This window comes from Leptonychotes weddellii, chromosome 6 (genome assembly GCF_054177405.1).
Source record: "Leptonychotes weddellii isolate Sample4059 chromosome 6, ASM5417740v2, whole genome shotgun sequence".
NCBI lineage: Eukaryota > Metazoa > Chordata > Mammalia > Carnivora > Phocidae > Leptonychotes > Leptonychotes weddellii.
In genome coordinates, this window is record NC_138374.1 from 65,491,786 (window position 1) to 65,513,886 (window position 22,101).

Sequence of the window (22,101 nt, forward strand, 5' to 3'; positions counted from 1 at the left end):
CCACAGGGGAAGGGAGGGAAAACTGAACGGGAAGAAATCAAAGAGGGAGACAAACCATGAGAGACTCTGGACTCCAGGAAATAAAGTGAGGGTTACAGAGGGTAGGGGGGTGGGGGAATGGGGTAACTGGGTGATGGGTGTTAAGGAGGGCACATGTTGTGATGAGCACTGGGTGTTATATGCAACTAATGAGTCATTGAACACTACATCAAAAACTAATGATGTACTACTATATGCTGGCTAACTGAACATAATAAAAAAAAATAAAATTTTAAAAAATTTTAAAAAAAACTAAGGGAAGGGAAAAACAAATGGTTAACTGACTGAGATCACAGTCCTGCAGGACATGAGTGTCCATCAGTTTACAAATGTCTTATTTACAAGATAAAAAGCATTCTTATCAATAGCCTAATTTCCAGAGACCCATGGGCTCAATTTCCCAGAGCCCTAACATCACCACAGTGATGTGGGAAACAGAGGCAGAAAGGAATGTAAATAAAATTAAATTTTTTTATAACCTGTAGCCTATTGACAAATACTTGAGATAGGCAAAGTAAAACATTCCTCCAGAATGGACTCCAGGGAACTCTCAACTATCTTTATGGTAATGCCTCACTGGAGGGAAAAACAAATTCCCTTAGCTTAACAATAGCCAGGACTCCAGGATCCTGGGAGTCTTTTTTAGTGTCCTTTTGGACACCTCCTTTTGTCCTTACCTCCCTTAACTCTCAAGGATATAATCAGCCACCCCTCACACTTACAATGCAGCCCTTTCAGCCTTCCTGTCCCATGCTTTCATACAATCACCTTTCTGCACCAAAGACATCTCAAGAATTCTTTCTTGGTCATCGGCTCCTGACCCCAACACCAACACTCCAAAAACTACGTCATTTGGCTGCCAACGTGGGGCTTAGTTTTTTCATCTGGACTCCCGAGCTTCAGAGCAAACTTGCTGAGTAATTTCTCTTCTCTTCCTTTACTCTTGTTTCAGGGGTTTTAAAGGAGTACGGTCTTACTGGAACACTCCCATGCTGTTTGCTCAGGCTGCAATCCTCTAGCCCGTGGCTACTCTACCGGGAGGAGAAAGCCCTGCCTTTTGGCTAGAAGTTAGTACCCTGGCTGGAATGGTAAGAAGACCCAGAAACCTGATGCCTTCTCTTTATTCCTGTCCTCATACAAAGTCCTCTGTTTTGGGCACGGGACAGCCACCTAAGTGACTAGCACAGCTACCAATCTTAAGACTCCAGTGTGAGGTTTCCTCCTCATTGGTCTAATGTGAACCCCTCCACATCTCTGGTCTAGCTACTTCAGGCCAGGAGACCTCCACTGGGAGCTGGCCGAAACCAGTACCCGACTGAATTAAAACCCAACTGGGGACGGGTTTCCTAGAGAAGTTGGCTGTAAAGACTATATGTGTTGGAATGTCACTTAGATCATGATGGATTTCAATCTTTACTGTTTTCTGTCAATGTCCTCTATTAACTACTTAAATCACAAAATTGGGTAATTTCCCCCTTGTAAAATTGGTTTTCTAGTGTTTTCCATGGGTTAAAAATGGCAGGTTCCTCATGGCCTTCACAGCGAGGCAAACTCAGTCCATACACTAGGCACCCATCTATAGCCTAGGATGCAGGGGGGAAGCAGGGGGACGCCAGTATCTCCTACAGGGCCTTTTACAGCTGGCCTGCCTTCATGACAAGGTAGGATGGTGATCAACAGCGATTTTCATTTGAGGGATGCCTCTGGTCGCTATGACACCCAGAACCTCTGACATATCCTGGTGGGCCACCACCTGAGAGTCAGCCGAGGTGGGGGGCTGGGTTTGCAGGGTGTTTGTGCTTTGTCCTCAGCTCGCCTTCTGCTCCCTCATTATCTCAACCTAGTCAGTAATAGCCTGTTGGGAATCTATCCTAAAGAAGTAATCAAAAACTGCAGGCAACTATTTGAAGAAAAAAAAAAAAAAACTACTTCAATTTCATTATTCAGGGAAAAAGAACACTGCAAATTTCCAACATTTGGGAAACATTAGGGAAAAGACAGTATAAATTATTTTACATCACTTGATGGAACATACTTACACAACAGAAAACAACACAAAGCAGGTTGCAAAGTATGCTTATATGTTCACAGACAGAAGTTCAACTATATAAAAGACACAGAAAAAACTGAAAGGAAATGTTTTAATGGGTGCTTGTAGAGGGAAGAAAAACTTAAGTGCCATCAGGTAGTATGTATATTCTAATAGTATGTATGTTCTAAAGCAATAGGCATGAAACATTGGGTAATAGTGAGCCAAATATAACCAATTTTGTACAAACACTAAAATTTTCCTTCTGCTTGCATGAACAGTCAATTCTTTTCTCCATTTCATGTAAGGTGGAAATTCAGAGATTTAATACCTTAAATGTCCAATATCTAACACATTATTTAATGACATTAATATGGAGAAAAAGGGAACTAGCATGGCTTTTGGTGAGCTGCAATTACAGGAACGATACTCTATTATGGCAGGGTAGGAGTTCAGGTTTCTGAAGATGGAATTTGAAGGTGACGGTGACAATTTTGTCTGAGTGATGAAAGAGCAGTGACAGCCTGTCCAGCACATTTCAGAGGACAGTGACAATGCACTAGTCTCCCATACCTCAAAGAGCACATAGCCGAACCCTCTGCCGATTCCAGTAGCTCGGTCTCTCACAATCCTTACTGCTACAATACTCCCACAATCCAAAAAATGCTCCTCAACCACAGATTCTTCAACTTCTAAAAACAAATTCAACCAAGGTGCAAGTAAGGACAAGATCGCCTTAGAAAAAGCTGGAGATGTTAAATAATACAGCAAGTTAATATAATATAGTTAATAGAGTAAGCCCCACGAAAATTAGTCAAGTTAACATTCTATGCTTTTTCATGTTAGTCTTAAAGCAAAACATTAAGTTACTACTCAGTTGTTATTTTCCTGTTATTTATTTTTTTTTAAGATTTTATTTTTATTTATTTGACAAAGAGAGCAAGAGAGCACAAGCTGGGGGAACAGTAGGAGGGTGAGGGAGAAGCAGGCTCCCCACCAAGCAGGGAGCCTGACGCGGGGCTCGATCCCAGGACCCTGGGATCATGACCTGAGCTGAAGACAGACGCCCAACCATCTGAGCCACCCAGGCGCCCCTTTCCTATTATTTTAATGATAAATGGGTACTTTATTCATTTAAACAAACTTACTGTATGGGAGATTCCCCACAAACACTGATCTCTTGTCCCTCTGAAACAAAGAGGGTTAATAAAAATCACTGGAGCAGAAAATGGAAGTCATCCTAAAATCCACTCTTTCCCTTACCCGCCGTATCTGACGGGTCTCCATCTCCTGATCTGACTACACACCAGTCCCCTGTTTGATTGTTTCTTCCGTCTTCCTCCCTGAAAGTGAGTGAGCACCAGAGGAAGTAGTTTTTTGTTCATAGCTAGCTCTTAACACATGGCCGTGCTCAAGAAGGGCATGCTAGATGGGCAAACTCTCTCTGTACCGGGCCAGACAGCAAGTATGTTAGGCTTTGCCGGCCATGTTCTAACTACCCCCCTCTGCCCATCATGGCACATTAACACCTAACCTAATGGGTATGGCTGTGTGCTAATAAGACTTTAAATAACACAGGCAGCAGATAGATCTGGCCCTCAGGATGGGTCAATGATAAAAGCCAGAGAGGTTTACCAGGCCTTGGTCATTTCTCAACTAGGTCACTCTGACACACAACTCTGATTCTGTGGTGAACTCTTATAACGCAGCCTTCATCCACTGTGAGAGACCTTTGTAAACTGCAAATTTCCTGCATTTAAACCTGTGGGATTGCTCCTGGACAAAATCCAGCCTCCTCAACATGGCAGACCACAGTCTTCATGATTTGGCCTCTCCTATTTCTCCAACAGCAACTCTTAACTGCCGCTCCTCCTCACACTCCACCTGCTCATAATTGTATCAAGCTCTTGCTGTTCCCTAAGCAAATTAAGTTTTGGCCCCCACCACATATACTGTTTAAAATTTCTTCGGCCTAGGTAACACTGACTCATCTTTCAAGTGTGACAGAGCACCTATTCTCCTGGAAGCCCTCCCAAGAAGTCCCTTCTTGCTGGCACGTCCCCAAGTCAAGTGTCCCATTCCTAAGCTGACAAAGCATCCTGTCTATTTGTCATAAAATAGTGTCACAACCAGCCCATCTGTCTGTCTTCACCTTTATACCATGAACCTCTAGAGAACTGAGACTATATATATCTCGGCACTGCATGCCTGACACAGGGTAGGGACCCAAAACCTGTTTAAAGAGCAATTGAACTTTCTCGATCTCAGTATATGAAATAAGGTATTGGCTCTGATGGATCTCCAACACCCTTTGCAGGCTACCTCTCTCTGATTACTTGATCTAGGGGTTGGGGTGGGAGAACCGTGTTCCCAGAAGCTGTTGGCTAAGGTCCTTGTACCACTCTGGGCACCAACACTGTGACCACACAGGGCAAAAGTGTCTCCTCCTCTGCTTCCCTCGCATTCACTGCTGATTCCACTCCTCTCCTAGCAAAAGCTCAGAAGAAAACGTTTCTCTCTCTGAGACTCTAAAGTTCTTTAAACAACTCAAGTACTACTTACAGATGAAGTCTCAGATGCAAGATCAACTCTAATACGAAATCCATCTGCAATTTGGGCACCATTTCTGTATTACAAATACGAAGGGGGAAGATGGCTGTTAAAAATGAGCACCAAATATTAACTGTAAATATTCAGTCTAAAGTCAAACCAAAGAATAAAGCATGTACTCATATATACTTAAATACAATCATTCTGTCCAAATCTCAAATAAGTAAAATTACCTTTTCAATGCTTTTGTAGCAGCGCTCTCGTCCTTAAACACAACATAAGCATTAATATTTTTCTGATCAGGATGAATTTTACGTCTATACAACAACAAAAAAAGACAATATAAAATTTGTTAATCTCAAAGTCACTGAAACAATACAGCTTGTTCCCTACTCACTCTCAATCAACACATACAACAAGAATTCCTAGGGGAAGCTTCATCTCTTTTAATAAACCTTTAGTAACAACTCAAAAAATAACACACAACTTTTTACATGTCGCCTGTGCCGTATTAGTCATCGATCACGATGAAAGAGCAAGCAGGACCTCCGTGCCATGCTACAAGGCTAGAAACGAGAATCTTAGCTGGAGCTCTGTACCTAAACACACATATAAGTAGATGTGACAGCCAACTTGATTTGTCCTTTTTACTGTAAAATAAAAGCTACCCAAACCTGTACAGCTTAGAGAAATATTAAAGACCAATACCCTTGCGGTCATTGCCCACCCCAAAGCCTCTGTCTGTGCCTCCCCTCCTCCAAAGGTAACCACCACCCCCACTTTTACAGAAACCATTTCCTTGCGTGTCTGCACGGTTTTATCATTCAAATGTGTATTCCTTTTTACTTTATTTTTATTTATTTGAGAGAGAGACAGAAAGAGGAGCAGGAGGAGGGGCAGAGGGAGAGAAGCAGACTCCCTACTGAGTGGGGAGCCCGACATGGGGCTCAATCCCAGGGCCCAGACGTCATGACCTGAGCCAAAACCAGAGTCAGACACTCAACCGACTGAGCCACCTAGGCACCCCTGCAGGATTCTCCTTTTCTCTACCTTACTGTTCAACCTATCAAATATTCCAAAGCCTGGACTTCGTGGAGTGCAAGCCCACAGTATAGTTCAACGTGTACCTCTGTCCTCCCTATTTTCTTGGCAAATTGGCAGCCAGACCCAGAGGTGTGATAGGACTCAGACTGGACCCCTTTGTCAGGACTGGAGGTAGTGCTGTATTTTCAATAGGAAGCCTGCTATGACTGGTTTTCAATCTTTTTTTTTTTTTTTTTTAAAGATTTTATTTATTTATTTGACATAGAGAGAGAGAGAGAGCACAAGTAGGCAGAGAGGCAGGCAGAGGAACAGGGAGAAGGAGGCTCCCCGCTGAGCAGGGAGCCGATGCGGGGCTCGATCCCAGGACCCTGGGATCATGACCTGAGCTGAAGGCAGCCGCTTAACCAACTGAGCCACCCAGGTGCCCCTGGTTTTCACTCTTTTTTAATGACTGCAGCTATTGCTGCTCAATGCCTACACCCACTAATTCACTAGGTTTGCAAAAATGGTCATGTAATTTAGATGTGAACAATCATCAAAAAGGGCCTAGTAATGACCACAGATTCTTCTCTGAAGACATGAACCTATCGTCTTTGAAGTAGCAAAAATGCTAATAAACAAATGAGTACCATCAAAAAAGATACTAGGAAACGTCAGGGCATTTCTCATGGCGTTCTATAATTATATGCTACACTATCTGATAGTTTTATATTGATAAAACCAGGTATGGTTTATTGAATGCCTAATATAATACTGGCACCATGTTAGACATTTTATGTATTTTATTTAATCTCACATCTCTGACATGGGTATTACTTTCCTGATTTTATGGATAAGGAAGCTGAGTGCCATGATCACAAGGCAAGGAGTGGCCAGCCTAGGACTTAAAACAAGCCTAGTTGACTCGAGAGAGCCCCTCCTCGGGTCCTGCAACACAGAGCTGCTGAAAACATCCTCATCAGCACGTCCTAGGGCAATCCTAGTGTTGTAATGTTTGCATCCTCCCCAAACTCTTACGTTGAAATCCATTTAATGCCCAATGTTATGGTAATAGAAGGTGAGGCCTTTGGGTGTAGCTGAGGTCATGAGGGTGGAGTCCTCATGAACAGGAACAGGGCTCTTAAAAAGACCCCACAGAGCTCCTAGCCCCTTTTTTATCTTACTGTTTAACCTATAAAATGTGAGGGCACAGTGAGAAGGCCCTGGCTATGAGTCAGGAAGCTGACCCTCACCAGAATGCAACCATGCTGGCATCCCATTCTCTGACTTCCCAGCCTCTGAAACTGAGAAATTTCTATTGTTTGTAAAAGCCATCTAGTCTGCGGCATTTTGTTATAGCAGCCCACATGGGCTATGACAAACCCCAAGACAAACTAAATGGAAAGTGACTTTAAAAACTCTTAATTGGTGGCGCCTGGGTGGCTCAGTTGGTTAAGCGGCTGCCTTTGGCTCAGGTCATGATCCCAGGGTCCTGGGATCGAGCCCCGCGTCGGGCTCCCTGCTCAGTGGGGAGCCTGCTTCTCCCTCTCTGCCTACTTGTGCGTGTTCTCTCTCTCTCTCTCTGTCAAATAAATAAATAAAATCTTTAAAAAAAAAAAAAATAAAGACTCTTAATTGTACTCTGTTACTTGACGATCAAAGACCCTTGCTTGGCACAGGGAATGAAGAGGTCAAGAATGCAGTGCTGCTCCTTTCTTGTGGCAAGAACATGTTTTGTATCAAGCTTGATGGATGATTTAAAAACACTAATGATATCTAGAGTTCTACCTAGAAGGTAGAAAGCCAGGAATAGCATCATTCCCACCCTAAACAGTAAGAAGCCGGACAGCCTACAACACTAACTTTTGCTGAAGCCCCCAGAGCTGAAGACGAAGGGAAACCAAGCAGCCTGAAACCTAAGCAAAGACAGGCCCATTGGAGGAGACAGCAGGCAGCTCTGGCTCACAGGATGGGTGCCAGACAAGCCAGCTGGACCGATTTCAGCTAGGACTTAAAAAATTGCTAAAGCCTAGTGTGGGCTAGGCCTGAAATGCAATCTCCAGAGGCCGCCAACACGGGGGTGCACACCCACTAGCAGGCTCTGCTCCACTGACCTCTGCCGGTGTCCCCGGGAATGACTGAGGTCAGGCGTGAGCCCAAAAGCATCCATGGGGGTGTGGGCTGGAGAAGAGAAGGGCCAAGGCTAGTGTGGGAAGGGCACAAAGCCCCACCTGGATTCTTCTCCCTACAGAGAGGGCTAAGCTGCTGGGGCAGAGACAGCAAAGTCTGTTACCCCCAGGGCACAGGGAATACCCTTGTGGCCAGAGGAAGGGAGGCCTCCTATCACAGGGCAAGGAGTAGGAAATGTTCTCCAGCACAAGACCCACCAAAGGCACAAGGCAGAGTGTGGCTGCCATGGGAGGGAGGGCCGGTTGGGTGCACGGATACACAGATAGACAGGGCCTGTCCGCATCTGAGGCTGAACCAGGACAGAAGAGAACCCCACTGCCCTTGACCAGACCACCACCAAAAAAAAAAGCACTCTCTACATTGGATCTTCAATAAAATTTAAAACTTTTGCTCTTCAAAAGACACCTTTAAATAAGTTAGTCACAGACTGGGGCAAAATATCCAAAACATATATATCAGAAAAAGGTCTTACATCCACAATAAAGAACTCTACACAACTCAATAATAAGCCAGGGCTCCTGGGTGGCTCAGTCGGTTAAGCATCGACTCTTGATTTCCGCTCAGGTCATGACCTCAAGGTTGTGAAATTGAGCCCCGTATCGGGCTCCACGCGTGGAGCCTGCTTAAGATTCTCTGTCTCCTGGGCGCCTGGGTGGCTCAGTCGTTAAGCGTCTGCCTTCGGCTCAGGTCATGATCCCAGAGTCCTGGGATCGAGTCCCACATCGGGCTCCCTGCTCGGTGGGAAGCCTGCTTCTCCCTCTCCCACTCCCCCTGCTTGTGTTCCTGCTCTCGCTGTCTCTCTCTCTGTCAAATAAATGAATAAAATCTTAAAAAAACAAAACAAAACAAAAAAAAACCAAAACAACAAAAAAACAAAAAAAAAAGATTCTCTGTCTCCCTTTCCCTCTGCCCACCCCCACTCTCTCTAAAAAAAAAAAAAAAGACAAGCCACCAGAAAATAGGTAAAATTTCTGACCTGACCCTTCTTCTCCAAAGAACAGATACAAATATCCAATAAGCAAGTGAAAAGACACTCGATATCTTTACTTATCAGCAAAACAGAAACTGAAACCACATGACAAACCTTTTGAATGGCTAAAATTAAATGACAACATCAAGTGTTGGTGAGGATGTGAAGCAACTGGAGTTCTCACACAGCTGGTGGAATATAAAATGATGCGACCACTTTGGAAATTAATTTGGCATCTTCTTAGAAAATTGAATCTACCCACCACAAGACCCAGCAATCCCACACCTCCAGATACTTTAGCAAGAAAAATAATTTGTACACCAATGTTTTTAGAACCTTTATTCGTGATAACCCCAACCCAGAAATAACCTGAATATTCATCAAACTGGTCAATAGATGAACACATTTTGGTACAGCCACACCATGGACTACTACTGGGCAATAAAACAAACAAACAAAAAAAAACAAGCCACTGAACAGCCAACACTATGAGCAAAAAAAGTAGCTAAAAGAGCAACTCCTGCATGATGAGTCCATTTACATAAAATTCTAGAAAATGCACACCAACAGAGACAGGGAGCAGGTCAGTGGTTGCTTGGGGACGGGGGGGTGTGATGATACCCAGAGTGATGAAGTATTCAGTATCTTTAAGATTTTATTTATTTATTTGAGAAAGAGAGAGAGCACGAGTAGAGGGGAGGGGCAGAGGAAGAAGCAGACTCCCCACTAAGCAAGAAGCCTGATGCAGGGCTCAATCCCAGGACCCTGGGATCATGACCCAAGCCAAAGGCAGCCACTCAACTGACTGAGCCACCCAGGTCCCCAGTATTCAGTATGTTCATGAGTATGTAACGTATGCTAAAATCATAAAATTTTACATTTCAAATATATGCAGTTTATTGAACGTAAGTTATACCTTAATAAAGTAGAAACAAGGCTAAAAGAAATGACTATATGAAAAAGCAAAGTAAGTTTTACATGGCAAAATCCTCCAAGCAAAAAAGCAACTGAAAATAAGGAAAAATATTTGCTAACTCAAATCACTAAAGCTAATTTCCTTAACATCCCACAGATCAATGAGAAACAATTCAACAACAAAAAACTGGGCAAATGATAGTAATAATTCAGATAAAAGAAAGCACAAAAGACTCCTGAATATATGAAAAGATGCTCACTCATGAGAGAAATGGAAATTACAAATATCATTTTTCACTATCATTGAAAAACTCAAAAACATACATTTGTAAAGGTGTAGGAATACACATAGGCTACCATCTCTGGGATAGTAGTCAAAACTACAAATGCAAATACCCTTTTAACCAAACAATTCCACTACTAGAAGTTTATCCTACAGGTAATTCTCACATGTACAAAATTACACACGAACAAGGTTATTCACTCAAGCATTATTTGTTAATGGCCACAAGACTGGAAAAACAGCTCAATATCCATGAGTAGAGAGTTTGTTGATACAAGTTATCGTATACCTTACAGAACACTGAGATGCTCTGAAAAAGAATAGGGAAGCAATTTTTACACTGATAAACAGATCTCCAGTTTATAGTAAGTGGAAAAAAGGAAATGTGGAGTACACATGTTGAATACCACGGCATCAAAAGTTACATGTGGGGGGAACGTATATATTTGTGTATCAACTTGTAAATGCATAAAATGTCTCTAGGAGGTTATACAAAAAAGTAAAAATAGCAGCTGCCTGGGGCAGGAAATTGGCTGACTAGGGAAAAAGGTCTAGGAGAGAAACTTTCCATTCCATACACTTTTTTTTTTTTTTTTTTAAGTAGCCTCCATGCCCAGTGTAGAGCCCAACACAGGGCTCGAACTCACAACCCTGAGATTAAGACCTGAGCTAAGATCAAGAGTTGGATGCTTAACTGACTGAGCCACCTAGGCACCCCCAAAGTATATTATTATATTTTATCTAATATAACTATATCTATATAGAGATGTAATCTGTATACCTATTAATATAACTGTATCTAATATATACACCTCCTTGTAAAATCTATTATTTCATGTCCTAGTTAGAAAAAACACCCAACATTAGAGATTAATAGGAAACCCTGCATAGAACTGAAAGTAAATGAGAAATAAAGGTTGTACACTTTAAACTTACATGTTATATGTCAATTATATTTCAATTTTTAAGATTAATGAGAAATAAAGAAGAGTAAAGAAACATGAATGTCTCATCCTTGGCACCAGTTGGATAGGAGGGTAGGGGAAAATCCCGAGAATATGACCCACAAAGCCACACTACCAGCATGGTCCCCAAACCTTCAGAGAGCTTGAAGTGGTCTTGGGCTGGTAGCACCCCCCAGGTGACTGAAGCAAACTTGAATCCTCTCTGGAAAAACCTGACCAGCCAATGGCAACTATGGGGGGCATCCTGATCTTCAGGTGCATCCTGACATCAAAATGTTAAGATATGGGAAAATGTGTGCCTTAGAATTGATAAAATATGGTATTTAAGATTTACACTAGAATATCTAAGCACAAAACTTTCTTATTCTCTTCCAAACACTATGCTCGATTAAACACCCTTGAAATTTCTCATGGCACATTTTCTACTAAGTTATTTTATGATACTTTCTGTGACTCTACTATTTTTGTTAAGGCTTAAAGACAAACATCTGACAAGTTTACATGCTATTACAAACATAAGAAAATGGTCATGTATGATGTCTTACCCAAATATAAAAATCCATGAAAACATGATCTCAACTTTTAACCAAAATGAAATAGAGTTTTAAACTACTCCATTTCTGTAATTATAAACTTACTTTATTGCTGCCAACTTTTTGGACAAAGTTCCCTCTGCTGGAATCTTTTAAGAGAAAAAAAAAAGAGTATTAAAAAAAATTCATTATTTGAAATATTACTTCAAATTAATTGTATTTAAATTAATTGAATTCTAAATATCTTATTCTGATGTGATATGATTAAAAACATTCAAGGGAAATGAATGAAATGAAAATGAAACTGAGTCCTGTCCTAACGTTGTATGAATGGGATCTGGTGGCGTAGGACAAAATTTTCCAGTGCTATAGGACCATATTCAGATTTCACAGGCATTAACTCTCCATCTAGATGGAAGTAAACATAATGTGCCCTCAAACTGTGTCAGATGACTCAAAGGAGTCTCTGGTCATGAGGGGACACTGATGTTGAAAACACATATGAAAAATATAAGGAAAACTTTTATAAAATAAGCTTGGAAAAAGGCAACATTTCTAAATTAATATTTTATTGTAAATTCTATAGGATTTTAAATATGTTGAATTAAATTGGTAAAAAATGTAAAGACATATTACCCATGTGACATCCATGTCTAAGAGTTGATATATGCCAGCTGGCAAAAACAACAACAACAACATGGTATCTTTAATCAGGCAAATAAGGGAACCCCCTTTACATTCAAGCTCACTTTATTTTCAGTCATATACAGTATTCCTTTAGTACTATTAAGAGTGAAGGGGGTAGGGAGGGACAATTTTATGGAGGAGATGGAGACTCAAGTCAGCAACTGTGACTGTCAGCGATGTGACAATATACTCAGGTACTGAGAAGACAAAGGTGAAAAGATACAGACCCTGCAAGTTCACCGACCAGGACCACCTATGAATGTCAATTTAATTCAGGGCAGTAACTATAAATCTCCTCTGGAAATATTTCTTAGTCATCCGATATGTAGCAAAATTAGGAAATTCTCAGTTTGTCCTGTTCAGACTGCTAACATACACTCAACATGGACAGTTTAACAGTCCAAGACATGAGAAATGGCCCAGTGAATAATCCACCAGTGAATGACAGTCATCAAAACACATTTACTGGGTGCCTTCTAGAGGCCTGCAAACATCTAGATCCTGTTATTGAAGATACAAATGAGTAAGTATAACATAAGGCAATAAGGTACAAGAATAATTTAGAGGGGAAAAAATACCACTTGATGGTATAAAGTATCAGGAAAAACTTGAATAAGTGACTTTTTATTAAATTTTTTATTATTTTTTTAAAAGATTTATTTATTTGAGGGAGCGCACACGTACATGCACGCAGAAGCGGGGGCAGGGGGAGCAGAGGGAGATGGAGAGAGAATCCCAAGTGGACTCCATACTGAGCCCAACACAGGGCTCAGTCCCACAACCCTGAGATCATGACCTGAGCCGAAATCAAGAGTCGGATGTTTAACCGACTGAGCCACCCAGGCACCCCTTGACATTTTTTTTTTTTTAAGATTTTATTTATTTATTTGACAGAGAGAGAGACAGCGAGAGAGGGAACACAAGCAGGGGGAGTGGGAGAGGGAGAAGCAGGCTTGCCGCCGAGCAGGGAGCCCGATCTGGGTTTCGATCCCAGGACCCTGGGATCATGACCTGAGCCGAAGGCAGTCGCTTAACCAACTGAGCCACCCAGGCGCCCTTGCCCCTTGACATTTTAATTGCCTGCAGAAACACAGATAGTACCTTACTAGGCAAAATGAGACTTCAAGGAGAATTCCCAACAAACAAATGAACTGAGCAAAAGGACAGGAGTGAGAAAGCCCAAGTGCATGATCAGCATTGAGGGAAGCTCTGGGGCTGCAGCAGTGACATGTGGAGGCACACAGGGCCTCGGGACCAGGCTGTGACGAGTGTCAGGCTCAGAACCAGGACAGATTTCACTCACAGCAAGAAAAATGTAAGGCTTTTAGGCAATTCCATATATGTTTGATGTGCACAACGTGCAGGTACTGGTGACCCAGGGATGAGCAAGACAAACAGGGTATTTGCAATCACGGCTTTCAGTCAGGTGGGGCGCACAAACAATGTAGCAATTACGGAACAGAATCATAAGGACTATGATGAAGTACAGGGTGCTGGAGAGTGCACAGCAGGGTCAACACACAGACCAGTAATCCAGGGACAGGGAAGAATCTGGGCAGGCTCCCCAAAGGTGATACCAGGCCAAGGGGGGAGGGTGTGTGTGTGTGTGTGTGTGTGTGTGTGTGTGTGTGTACACAGACCAGTAATCCAGGGACAGGGAAGAATCTGGCCAGGCTCCCCAAAGGTAATACCAGGCCAAGGTGTGTGTGTGTGTGTGTGTGTGTGTGCATGCGTGTGTGCACACACGTGTGGTGTGGTGTCTATATGTGTAATGATCATGAGTTCCATTAAGAAGAATTTTTAGGAAAATTAAGTTGACAGTGGGTGTGCTGAACAGAGGTAGACTGAATGTAGGAACAGTAACAAACTTCTGCAACTATTCTGGCAAGAGATAATGAGAACTTTGGTGGAACAATGCAGAAAGAAAGGAAGGACTCCTCTTGGGAAAAAACCACAGCTAAAACATAGAAAGGGATACAAGCAATAGGCTGGGTGGGCCAAAGAAGAGTCCAAGGCAATGAAGGGGCTTGCAGCCTGGGTGGCACTAACTCATATAGAACATCAGCACACAGCACGGGATGGGGCCGGGGAGAAATGGAGGTGAGCAGAGACTGAAACTGGGGTGCTGAAGATAGCCAAGTGGATGTATCAGGGAACGTTCTGATATGGGGAAATGGGACTCTGAAGGACAGACAAAATATATATGAAAAAAGTGAGTGAGAAACAAATACCATGACAAAAATTATGGCGACCGTGCCAAAACCTTGGGAAATGTCTACTTTTAAGATTTATTTTACAGAATGAGAGCTCACACACAGGGGCCAAGTGTACAGGGGTGGGGAGGCCAGAGGGAGAAGGACAGGAAGTCTTAAGCAGACTCTGTGCTGAGTGAGGAGCCCGACTCAGGGCTGGATCTCATGACCCTGAGATCACGACCTGAGGCGAAACCAAGAGAGTCCTACAACTGACCAATTGCACCACCCAGGTGCCCTGGGAAATGTCTACTTTTAGAGAAGTGAGCAGTTTTGCCCTCTGGGAACATTTGGCAATGAATGGAGAAACTTCCAGTGGTTACAGCCGGGGTGGGGAGGGTGCTACCGGCATCTAGTGGGTAGAGGCCAGAGATGCTGCTAAACATCCTCTAATGCACAGAGCAGCCTCCGACAACAAAGAATTACCTGGCACAAAACATCCACAGTATCAAGGCTGAGAAACCCCATTTTAGAGAATCACATGAGAAAAAACAGTTAGAAACAAAGAATAAACATTTCTTATGTTTTAATATGCATTAATTACATTTAAAAAATATGAATGAGAAAAAAAAGAATGATGCTATTTCATACTTCAAGGAGCATGGCTATAACTGGTCTACAGAGTGCTCAGTGGGTGAAATCAGACACCATCTATTTCTATAAAGGTTTAGCATTAAATTGATTTATTTTTTATTTATTTATTTTTAAGATTTTATTTATTTGAGAGAGCGTGCACGCAAACACAAGTACGGGAAGCAGGCAGAGGGAAAGGGAGAAGCAGACTCCCCAGTGAGCAGGGAGCCCAATACAGGGCTCCATCCCAGGTCCCCGAGATTATGACCTGAGCCAAAGACAGATGCTTAACCAACTGAGCCACCCAGGCGCCCCTTGATTTTTTTTTTTTTTTTTTAAACTTCATCTGCTGGGGCGCCTGAGTGGCTCAGTCAGTTAAGCGTCTGACTCTTGATTAGGACTCAGGCCATGACCTCAGGGTCATGAGATCAAGCCCTGCATCTGGCCCGACGCTCAACAGGAAGTCCTGCTTGGGATTCTCTCTCCCCCTGCCTCTATTCCTCCCCAATCATGTGTGCACAAGCCCTCTCTCTAATAAATAAAATCTTTTAAGAAATTAAAATAAATAAAAACTTTGACTGCGTATGCTCAGAGTGTAAGTACTATTTGCAGTAGTCACACGAACTTCCTGTATCGAATGCCTAGGATTCTAGAAATGCTATTCAACATGTATTAATGTTTTTTTTTTTTTTTAAAGACTTTATTTATTTGTCAAAGAGAGAGAACACAAGCAGGGGGAGCAGAAGGGAGAGGGAGAAGCAGGCTCCCTGCTGAGCAAGGAGCCCGATGTGGGACTCGATCCAAAGACCTTGGGATCATGACCTGAGCCAAAGGCAGATGCTTAACCGACTGAGCCACCCAGGCATCCCAACATGTATTACTGTTCTGCAAACAAAAGTCACACATCCACCCTCCAACAACGATATCATTTCACTATGTGAACTCATCAAATTATGAACAGAGTCCAAGTGTCAGCACTATATACTAAGAGCACCTCTTCTCTTGGGCTAGATTTGAACCTGTTGATTCAAAAGGTTGTGCTTCTCCATCTCACTAATACCAACATGTTAATAAGTCTGACTTAAATGCAATACATTTTAAGATTTGCAATTTCAAGGTGGGGAGAACACATACCAGAGAACGAAATCGTACAGATTCTATTTGTCCATACTCTCTGAAAAATGACTTCAGCTTCTAAAACAAAAAAGTATATATACACTTTAGTTTACTTTCAGAACATCAAATAAGTGTTATAAAAAGGAATTAAGTACAACTGTCTGATAATCTTTTACTGCCAGGTTTTAAGAATATTTCAGGAATAGTTGACTATTCAGTTGGAAGACAAAAAAAAATTCTACTGAAATTTATACATATTTATGTTCATATAAACACAACTCAAGTTCTTGTTACTACCCATAAGGTACACAACATTTTTGTCTTTCAATCTTTTATAATTTTTACTACACATAAATTATAAAAGTAAAGGGCAGATTTCGGGTTTAGTGAACCCCACACAATGGAAGAAAGTTAGGATGTATTCTTTCATTTATACAACATTCACTGAACCTCTTACACACTTACCTTCTTGTTACAGGTGACAGGCAAATTCCCAACAAACACAGTTCTCTCGTTCTTTAATCTCTCCTCTTCTTGGTTGATTTCAATTTTCTTTCTTTGATTTACAACTGTGTGATCTACATCATCAGGTGCTTTTTTATCTGCTACTTTAATACCAGATTGAGAATTACTCCTTTTTTGTCCCTGTTTTTGATGAATTTCTTCTTCTAAATCAGCACTTGCTAGAGCGTTTTCCCTTTACAAGGCCAAAAAAAAAAAAAAAAAAGAGCAAGAAGAATTGTAAGAGTCATGGAAGTCAGGTGTAGTATTTGGCAAAGCACAAGGATCAAAAATATTTCCCACCTAGGGCGCCTGGGTGGCTCAGTCAGTTAAGCATCGGACCCTTGATTTCTACTCAAGTCATGATCTCAGGGTCTTAAGAGTTGTGAGACTCTGTGCTGAGCATGGAGCCTGCCTAAGATTCTCCCTCTCCCTCTGCGCACACCCCCTCCCCAAGCACACATGATCTCTTAAAAAAAAAAATTCCCACCTACTTCTGACTTTCCCAAATATAAATTTATGAGTCACAAATATATCTAAATTTATAAAGCAGTATTATCAAAAAGTGACTGGTATCTTTAGAAAACCCAAGATTAGAAAAAATCAAGCTCAATTTTTTGAAAATATGTTAAAACTGCCAAGTAACAGCAGAGCAACCAAATGCTCTTGGGGTTTAGTTTACACTCTATGAATGCCTAGTTTCATTCTCGGCTCTAGAACTCTAGGGGAACTGCAGCACTCCGAGGGGTTCTATAAAGGTTAATATGGGCTGCAAAATACTTCATAAAAGTAATCTGGCCAATAGGGAAAACCAGATTTCCTATTTATAATAGTTCTATAATAGCTAAAGGACTGCTTGTCAAAAGTACATTCTGAAATGGTGCACATGGATAAGCGAGATCTGAGCATCGTTCCTAACAGAGAACTGGACCAGGATCTTTTTTTTAATTTATTTGTTTTTAGTAATCTCTACACCCAGCATGGGGCTCAAAATCACGACCCCAAGATCAAGAGTCACATGCACTTCCAAACAAGCCAGCCAGGTGCCCCTGGACCGGGTTGTTAAGGAGGGGAGAGAATGGATAGTACCAGTCATGGGTAGTAAATGATACATTCACTCAGTAAATATTTACTGGGTTTCTACTCAGTTCCAGCCTCTGGGGATAGAAAGATGAAGAGACTATTAAAGGCCTTTCAATAGTCTAGCCTCTGAAGAGATAGGCAAAGTTCACAATAAAATGGGAACATGGTGTAGAAAAATAATAAGAAACACGAAAGGCTTCTCAGAGGAGGAAAGGCAGTGTCTGGCACATAGTGCTCAGTAAATTTTACCATTATTACTCTTCCACTAGACCCTAAGTTCCACTAAGGAGAAGGTTCGTGTCAAGTTTTTTGTCCACTATGGCATATAAAGTGCTGAGCAGGAGGAGTAAAGGGAACCAAGACAGTATGGTGAGGAAGGAACCAGGTCAAGGACCGTGGCTGTTAATGCAAACGAGCTTACATTGGCACCCACGGAGAATAACGAGCCACTGAAGACTTTAGAGACTGACTAAAACAGATCATTTGGGCAGCAGAGCAGAAGATAATTAGGAAGGGGGCAAAGCTGGATAAGGGAGATCAATAAGGAGAGAGTTATAACTGCATGTATGTGAGAGGACAACAGACCAACTAGAGAAAGGGAGGTGTGGAAAGGGAGAGAAAGATTAGAGAGATAATTAAAAGACAGCATCATCAGGACTTGGCAGCTAATTAGATGTGCAGGGAAGAGAGAGTGTAAGATGACTCCCAAGTCACTGGCTTAGGCAACTGGAAAGCTCGTGGTACCACTCGTGCAGAGGAACAGGTTTGATGAAGATACACAGCTCAGTCTGAGGCATTCTGAACTTGAGGTGCAGCTGACTCTTGAACATGGGTTTGAACTCCACTTACAAGTGCATTTTTTTTTCCGATAAATACGGTACAGTACTATAAATGTATTTTCTCCTCCTTATAATTTTCTCAATAACATTTTTTCTCTAGTTTACTTTATTGTAAGAATATATACTATATATAACATATAAAATATGTGTTTATCGACTGTTCATGGTACTGGTAAGGCTTCCGGTCAACAATAGAATATCAGTAGTTAAGTTTTGGGGAAGTCAAAGTTATATGTGGATTTTTGACTGTGTGGAGGTCGCTGCCCCTAACCATTCCATTGTTCAAAGGTCAACTGTATATAGAAGATACAGGTGCAAATGCCAGCAGGCAAACAGACTCACAGGTCAGGAGATCAGGAGAGAAATTGGAATGATGCAGCCATGGGAATAAATGTGACTGCTCAGAATGAATGGTAGAAAAAAGGCCAGAGAAGGTGACCAAACAGAATCCTGAGGAAAATCAACATTTACAGAGCAGTCAGAAGAAAAGGTACCCACAATAACAGAGAAGGAACAAAGAGACAGAAGAGACTGCTATAAAAAAATCTAACAGCTGCAGAAAGAAAAGCAGCCATGTGAAATGCAAGAGAGGACTCACTAGACAAAGGCTTACTGTCTACTAAATATGGCAACTAGGTCAGGATGGCTACACTGAGCACTGTTTCAGAAGTTTGATCAGATCATAGAAAAACAAACACAACAAGCAAACAGTCAGACTACAAGTTCATGGAAGATAAAGCAGATTCAGAAAAGGAAGAGAACATAAGTATCACATTTTTCTGAAAGCTTGACTATGAAGGGAAGGACCAAGGGAATGGTAGATAGCAAACAGGGAAGCATGACTATAGACAGGGTTTGGTTTTGTTGGATTTCTCTTTTTAGGATGAGAATCTTGAGCATATTTGTACGGTAGACACAGAAAAGACACAGGAAAGAGAAGAAAATGCATATACCTGATGGCACAATCCCGAAGGAGGCAGAAGAGGTCTGCGGTATACACAGAACAGGTGACTGAATTAATCTTGGACAAAGAGGAAGACATCTTTCTCTAAGAGAAAGGTAAAGAAATTAAGGATGTGCATTAAATACACTAAGTAGGAGGTTGGAAAAGTGGTGGTTAGTAACTGTTAGCAATTAATAGCTCTCTGACTAAGTAATATCACCTGGGGAGAGAGAAACGAGAAATAAAGGGCTTGAAGAGAGTGGCTTCGCGAACTGAGGAAAGTTACCTGGGAACCTATGATGTTACTTCTATTTGGATCTTGATGAGATAAACTATAAAGAAAACTTTTTTTTATAAGCTAACGGCAGAAATCTGATCTCTGACTTAGGAAGTTTAAGAAAACAAAATTCTTCAGGTGCCTCAGCCGTTAAGCGTCTGCCTTCGGCTCAGGTCATGATCCCAGGGTCCTGGGATCGAGTCCCACATCGGGCTCCCTCCTCGAGGGGAAGCCTGCTTCTCCCTCTCCCACTCCCGCTGCTTGTGTTCCTGCTCTCACTATCTCTGTCTCTGTCAAATAAATAAATAAAATCTTAAAAAAAATAAATAAATAAGAAAACAAAATTCTTCTTCGTGCTCTAATATTTACAGATAGATTATAGATCTTAGATTTGCTTCCACTTAGTGAGGGAGCTATGAATGGGGTAAAGATGAAATAAGACTGGCCAAGTATGAATAACTGTTGATGCTGGGTATATGAGGTTCTCCTTATCCTTTTCAAATTTTGAATACATATGAAATTTTCCATAATAATTTTTTGGTAAAAATTAGAACTACGAAATGAGAAAAAAAAAAAAAAAGAATATTGCAGGTCCAAAAATCTAATTTCTTTATCATCTAATTTAACATCAACTTAAGAGAATTCTGCCAACCTGTTTGCCAACTTTTTGTCTGCATCAGAAAGTTTCTTCTTCGCTTTCGCTTTTTTTGAAGGTTCTTGCAAGAGTGGTCTCTGAATTTGGAATGTACTTTCTTCCTCCTCATCCCGTTTCCTTTTTTTGGTGATCTCCTTTTAAAAATTGGAAGTTATGTTTGAGAACTCATCTTTTTCGATAATTTAGCAGTCTTTCTAAATTTGCAAATTTTCTCTCCCACTGGATGTCCAGTAATGAACAGTTACTTAAAATTAATCCTATCTGCCCCACTCTAGAAACCAAGCCCTGCGAGGTAAAAAGCCGTTCTAACGGGCCATTCGGAATAGAAGCCGGTGACTTACTTTCGGCACACGCAGATACACGGGTTGAGGCTGAGGCTCTAAAGAGCTGAAGAGGGACGCCAGCCGAGCTGTGGTGTCTCTGCAGGGCCGCTTGCCCTGGAACAAGCTGCTGGCGACTTGTCCAACCACATAGTCTCCTGTCAGATTCCCGCGAACGCCGCCGTCTGGGTCGTCTCTAGACACCGACGCCACAAACTCAGCCACGCCACGCCACGCCCCACCGTTTCGCCCGCCCGAGCTCCCGAACGACCACCTTCGCCCGGGTAGACGTGCCACGCGCCACTCACCTTTCCTCCGCACCTCCCTTTTTCTTCCGTTTGTTCTTCCCTTCCAACGGCATTCTCATTCCCAGGCTTCCTGGACAGCGCCCGGCACGCGCGCTCGCACTTCCGGCTCCCGGCTACTTCCGCTCTCGGGCCACGCCCCTTCCGCTCTGGGCTGCGTGGGAGCCGGAGACATCCGGCGAGTTGGGGCAGGGTTTCCGGCACCGGGTTGGACCTCGGGAGTGAAGGAAGTCTTCGAGAGTACTTGAGGCCTTAAGTATAAGTAAGAATCAGCCAGACTGGGTGTGGGGAGTCAGTACAAGTGGAGGGAAAACAAGGTCGAAAACCCCTGAATCACTGATGAGGAGGGAGAGAGGCTTATCAAGAAAGGAAGTTATAGGGATGTCGGCTACATAATATTAAACAATTGGTGAATCGGTGTGAAGCGTACGTGGGTATTCTTTGCATTGCTCTGGCAATTTTTCTGAAATTGACAGTGGAGGCCTCAGCCCTAACCTGCTCTGCCCTATTCTACCAGATCCTTGGCACTCAAAATTCTTGCTATTTCCTCAGCCTAACTTCCAGACTCCTCCCCCTCCAAACCCGCACATTCTGGCCTTTTTTATTCCTTGTTATTCCTTTACCTTTTGTTATTCCTTTACCCAAAATTATCCTCTTTACTCATCTTCACCTGCAAAATCATGCCCATCCTTCAAGGTCCAGCTCTGATATCTCACTTACGAAAATTTCCCAGCTATTTGCAATAGATTTTTTACAGTTCTTCATCAAACTGCATTAGTGTTAATGTACACTCTATCTAGATGTATAAATGGGTATCTTATTTATCCTATTTCTGTATATTTGTTGTACCTAGTGGATGTCGGTAAATTGATTTTGAGGTAATAAAAGATAAATATTAGATTATAATTAGATAATTGAATTCAGAACTTTGGTATAAAATCGGATTGAATTTGACTGAGAATAGATCTTTCTGAAAGCTGCTTAACAGAAGTCATTGAGAATATAGGTGACCTTTCATAGGCCACATCAGAAAAATCGAAAAAAAACCCAATA

At 42.0% G+C, this 22,101-nt stretch overlaps 1 protein-coding gene across 1 annotated transcript; it reads right to left on the bottom strand.

The window, feature by feature from the left end:
* Positions 1-2,002: 2,002 nt before the first annotated feature.
* On the bottom strand, positions 2,003-21,190 carry RBM34 (RNA binding motif protein 34). The gene is made up of 10 exons (XM_081824316.1): positions 21,052-21,190; positions 20,765-20,939; positions 20,421-20,557; positions 16,591-16,822; positions 16,144-16,203; positions 11,603-11,646; positions 4,852-4,935; positions 4,631-4,694; positions 3,217-3,256; positions 2,003-2,760 (listed from the first exon to the last, which is right to left on the bottom strand). The coding sequence occupies exons 1-10, from the start codon at positions 21,108-21,110 to the stop codon at positions 2,393-2,395; spliced, it is 1,263 nt and encodes a 420-aa protein (XP_081680442.1). The 5' UTR covers positions 21,111-21,190; the 3' UTR covers positions 2,003-2,392.
* Positions 21,191-22,101: the final 911 nt, after the last annotated feature.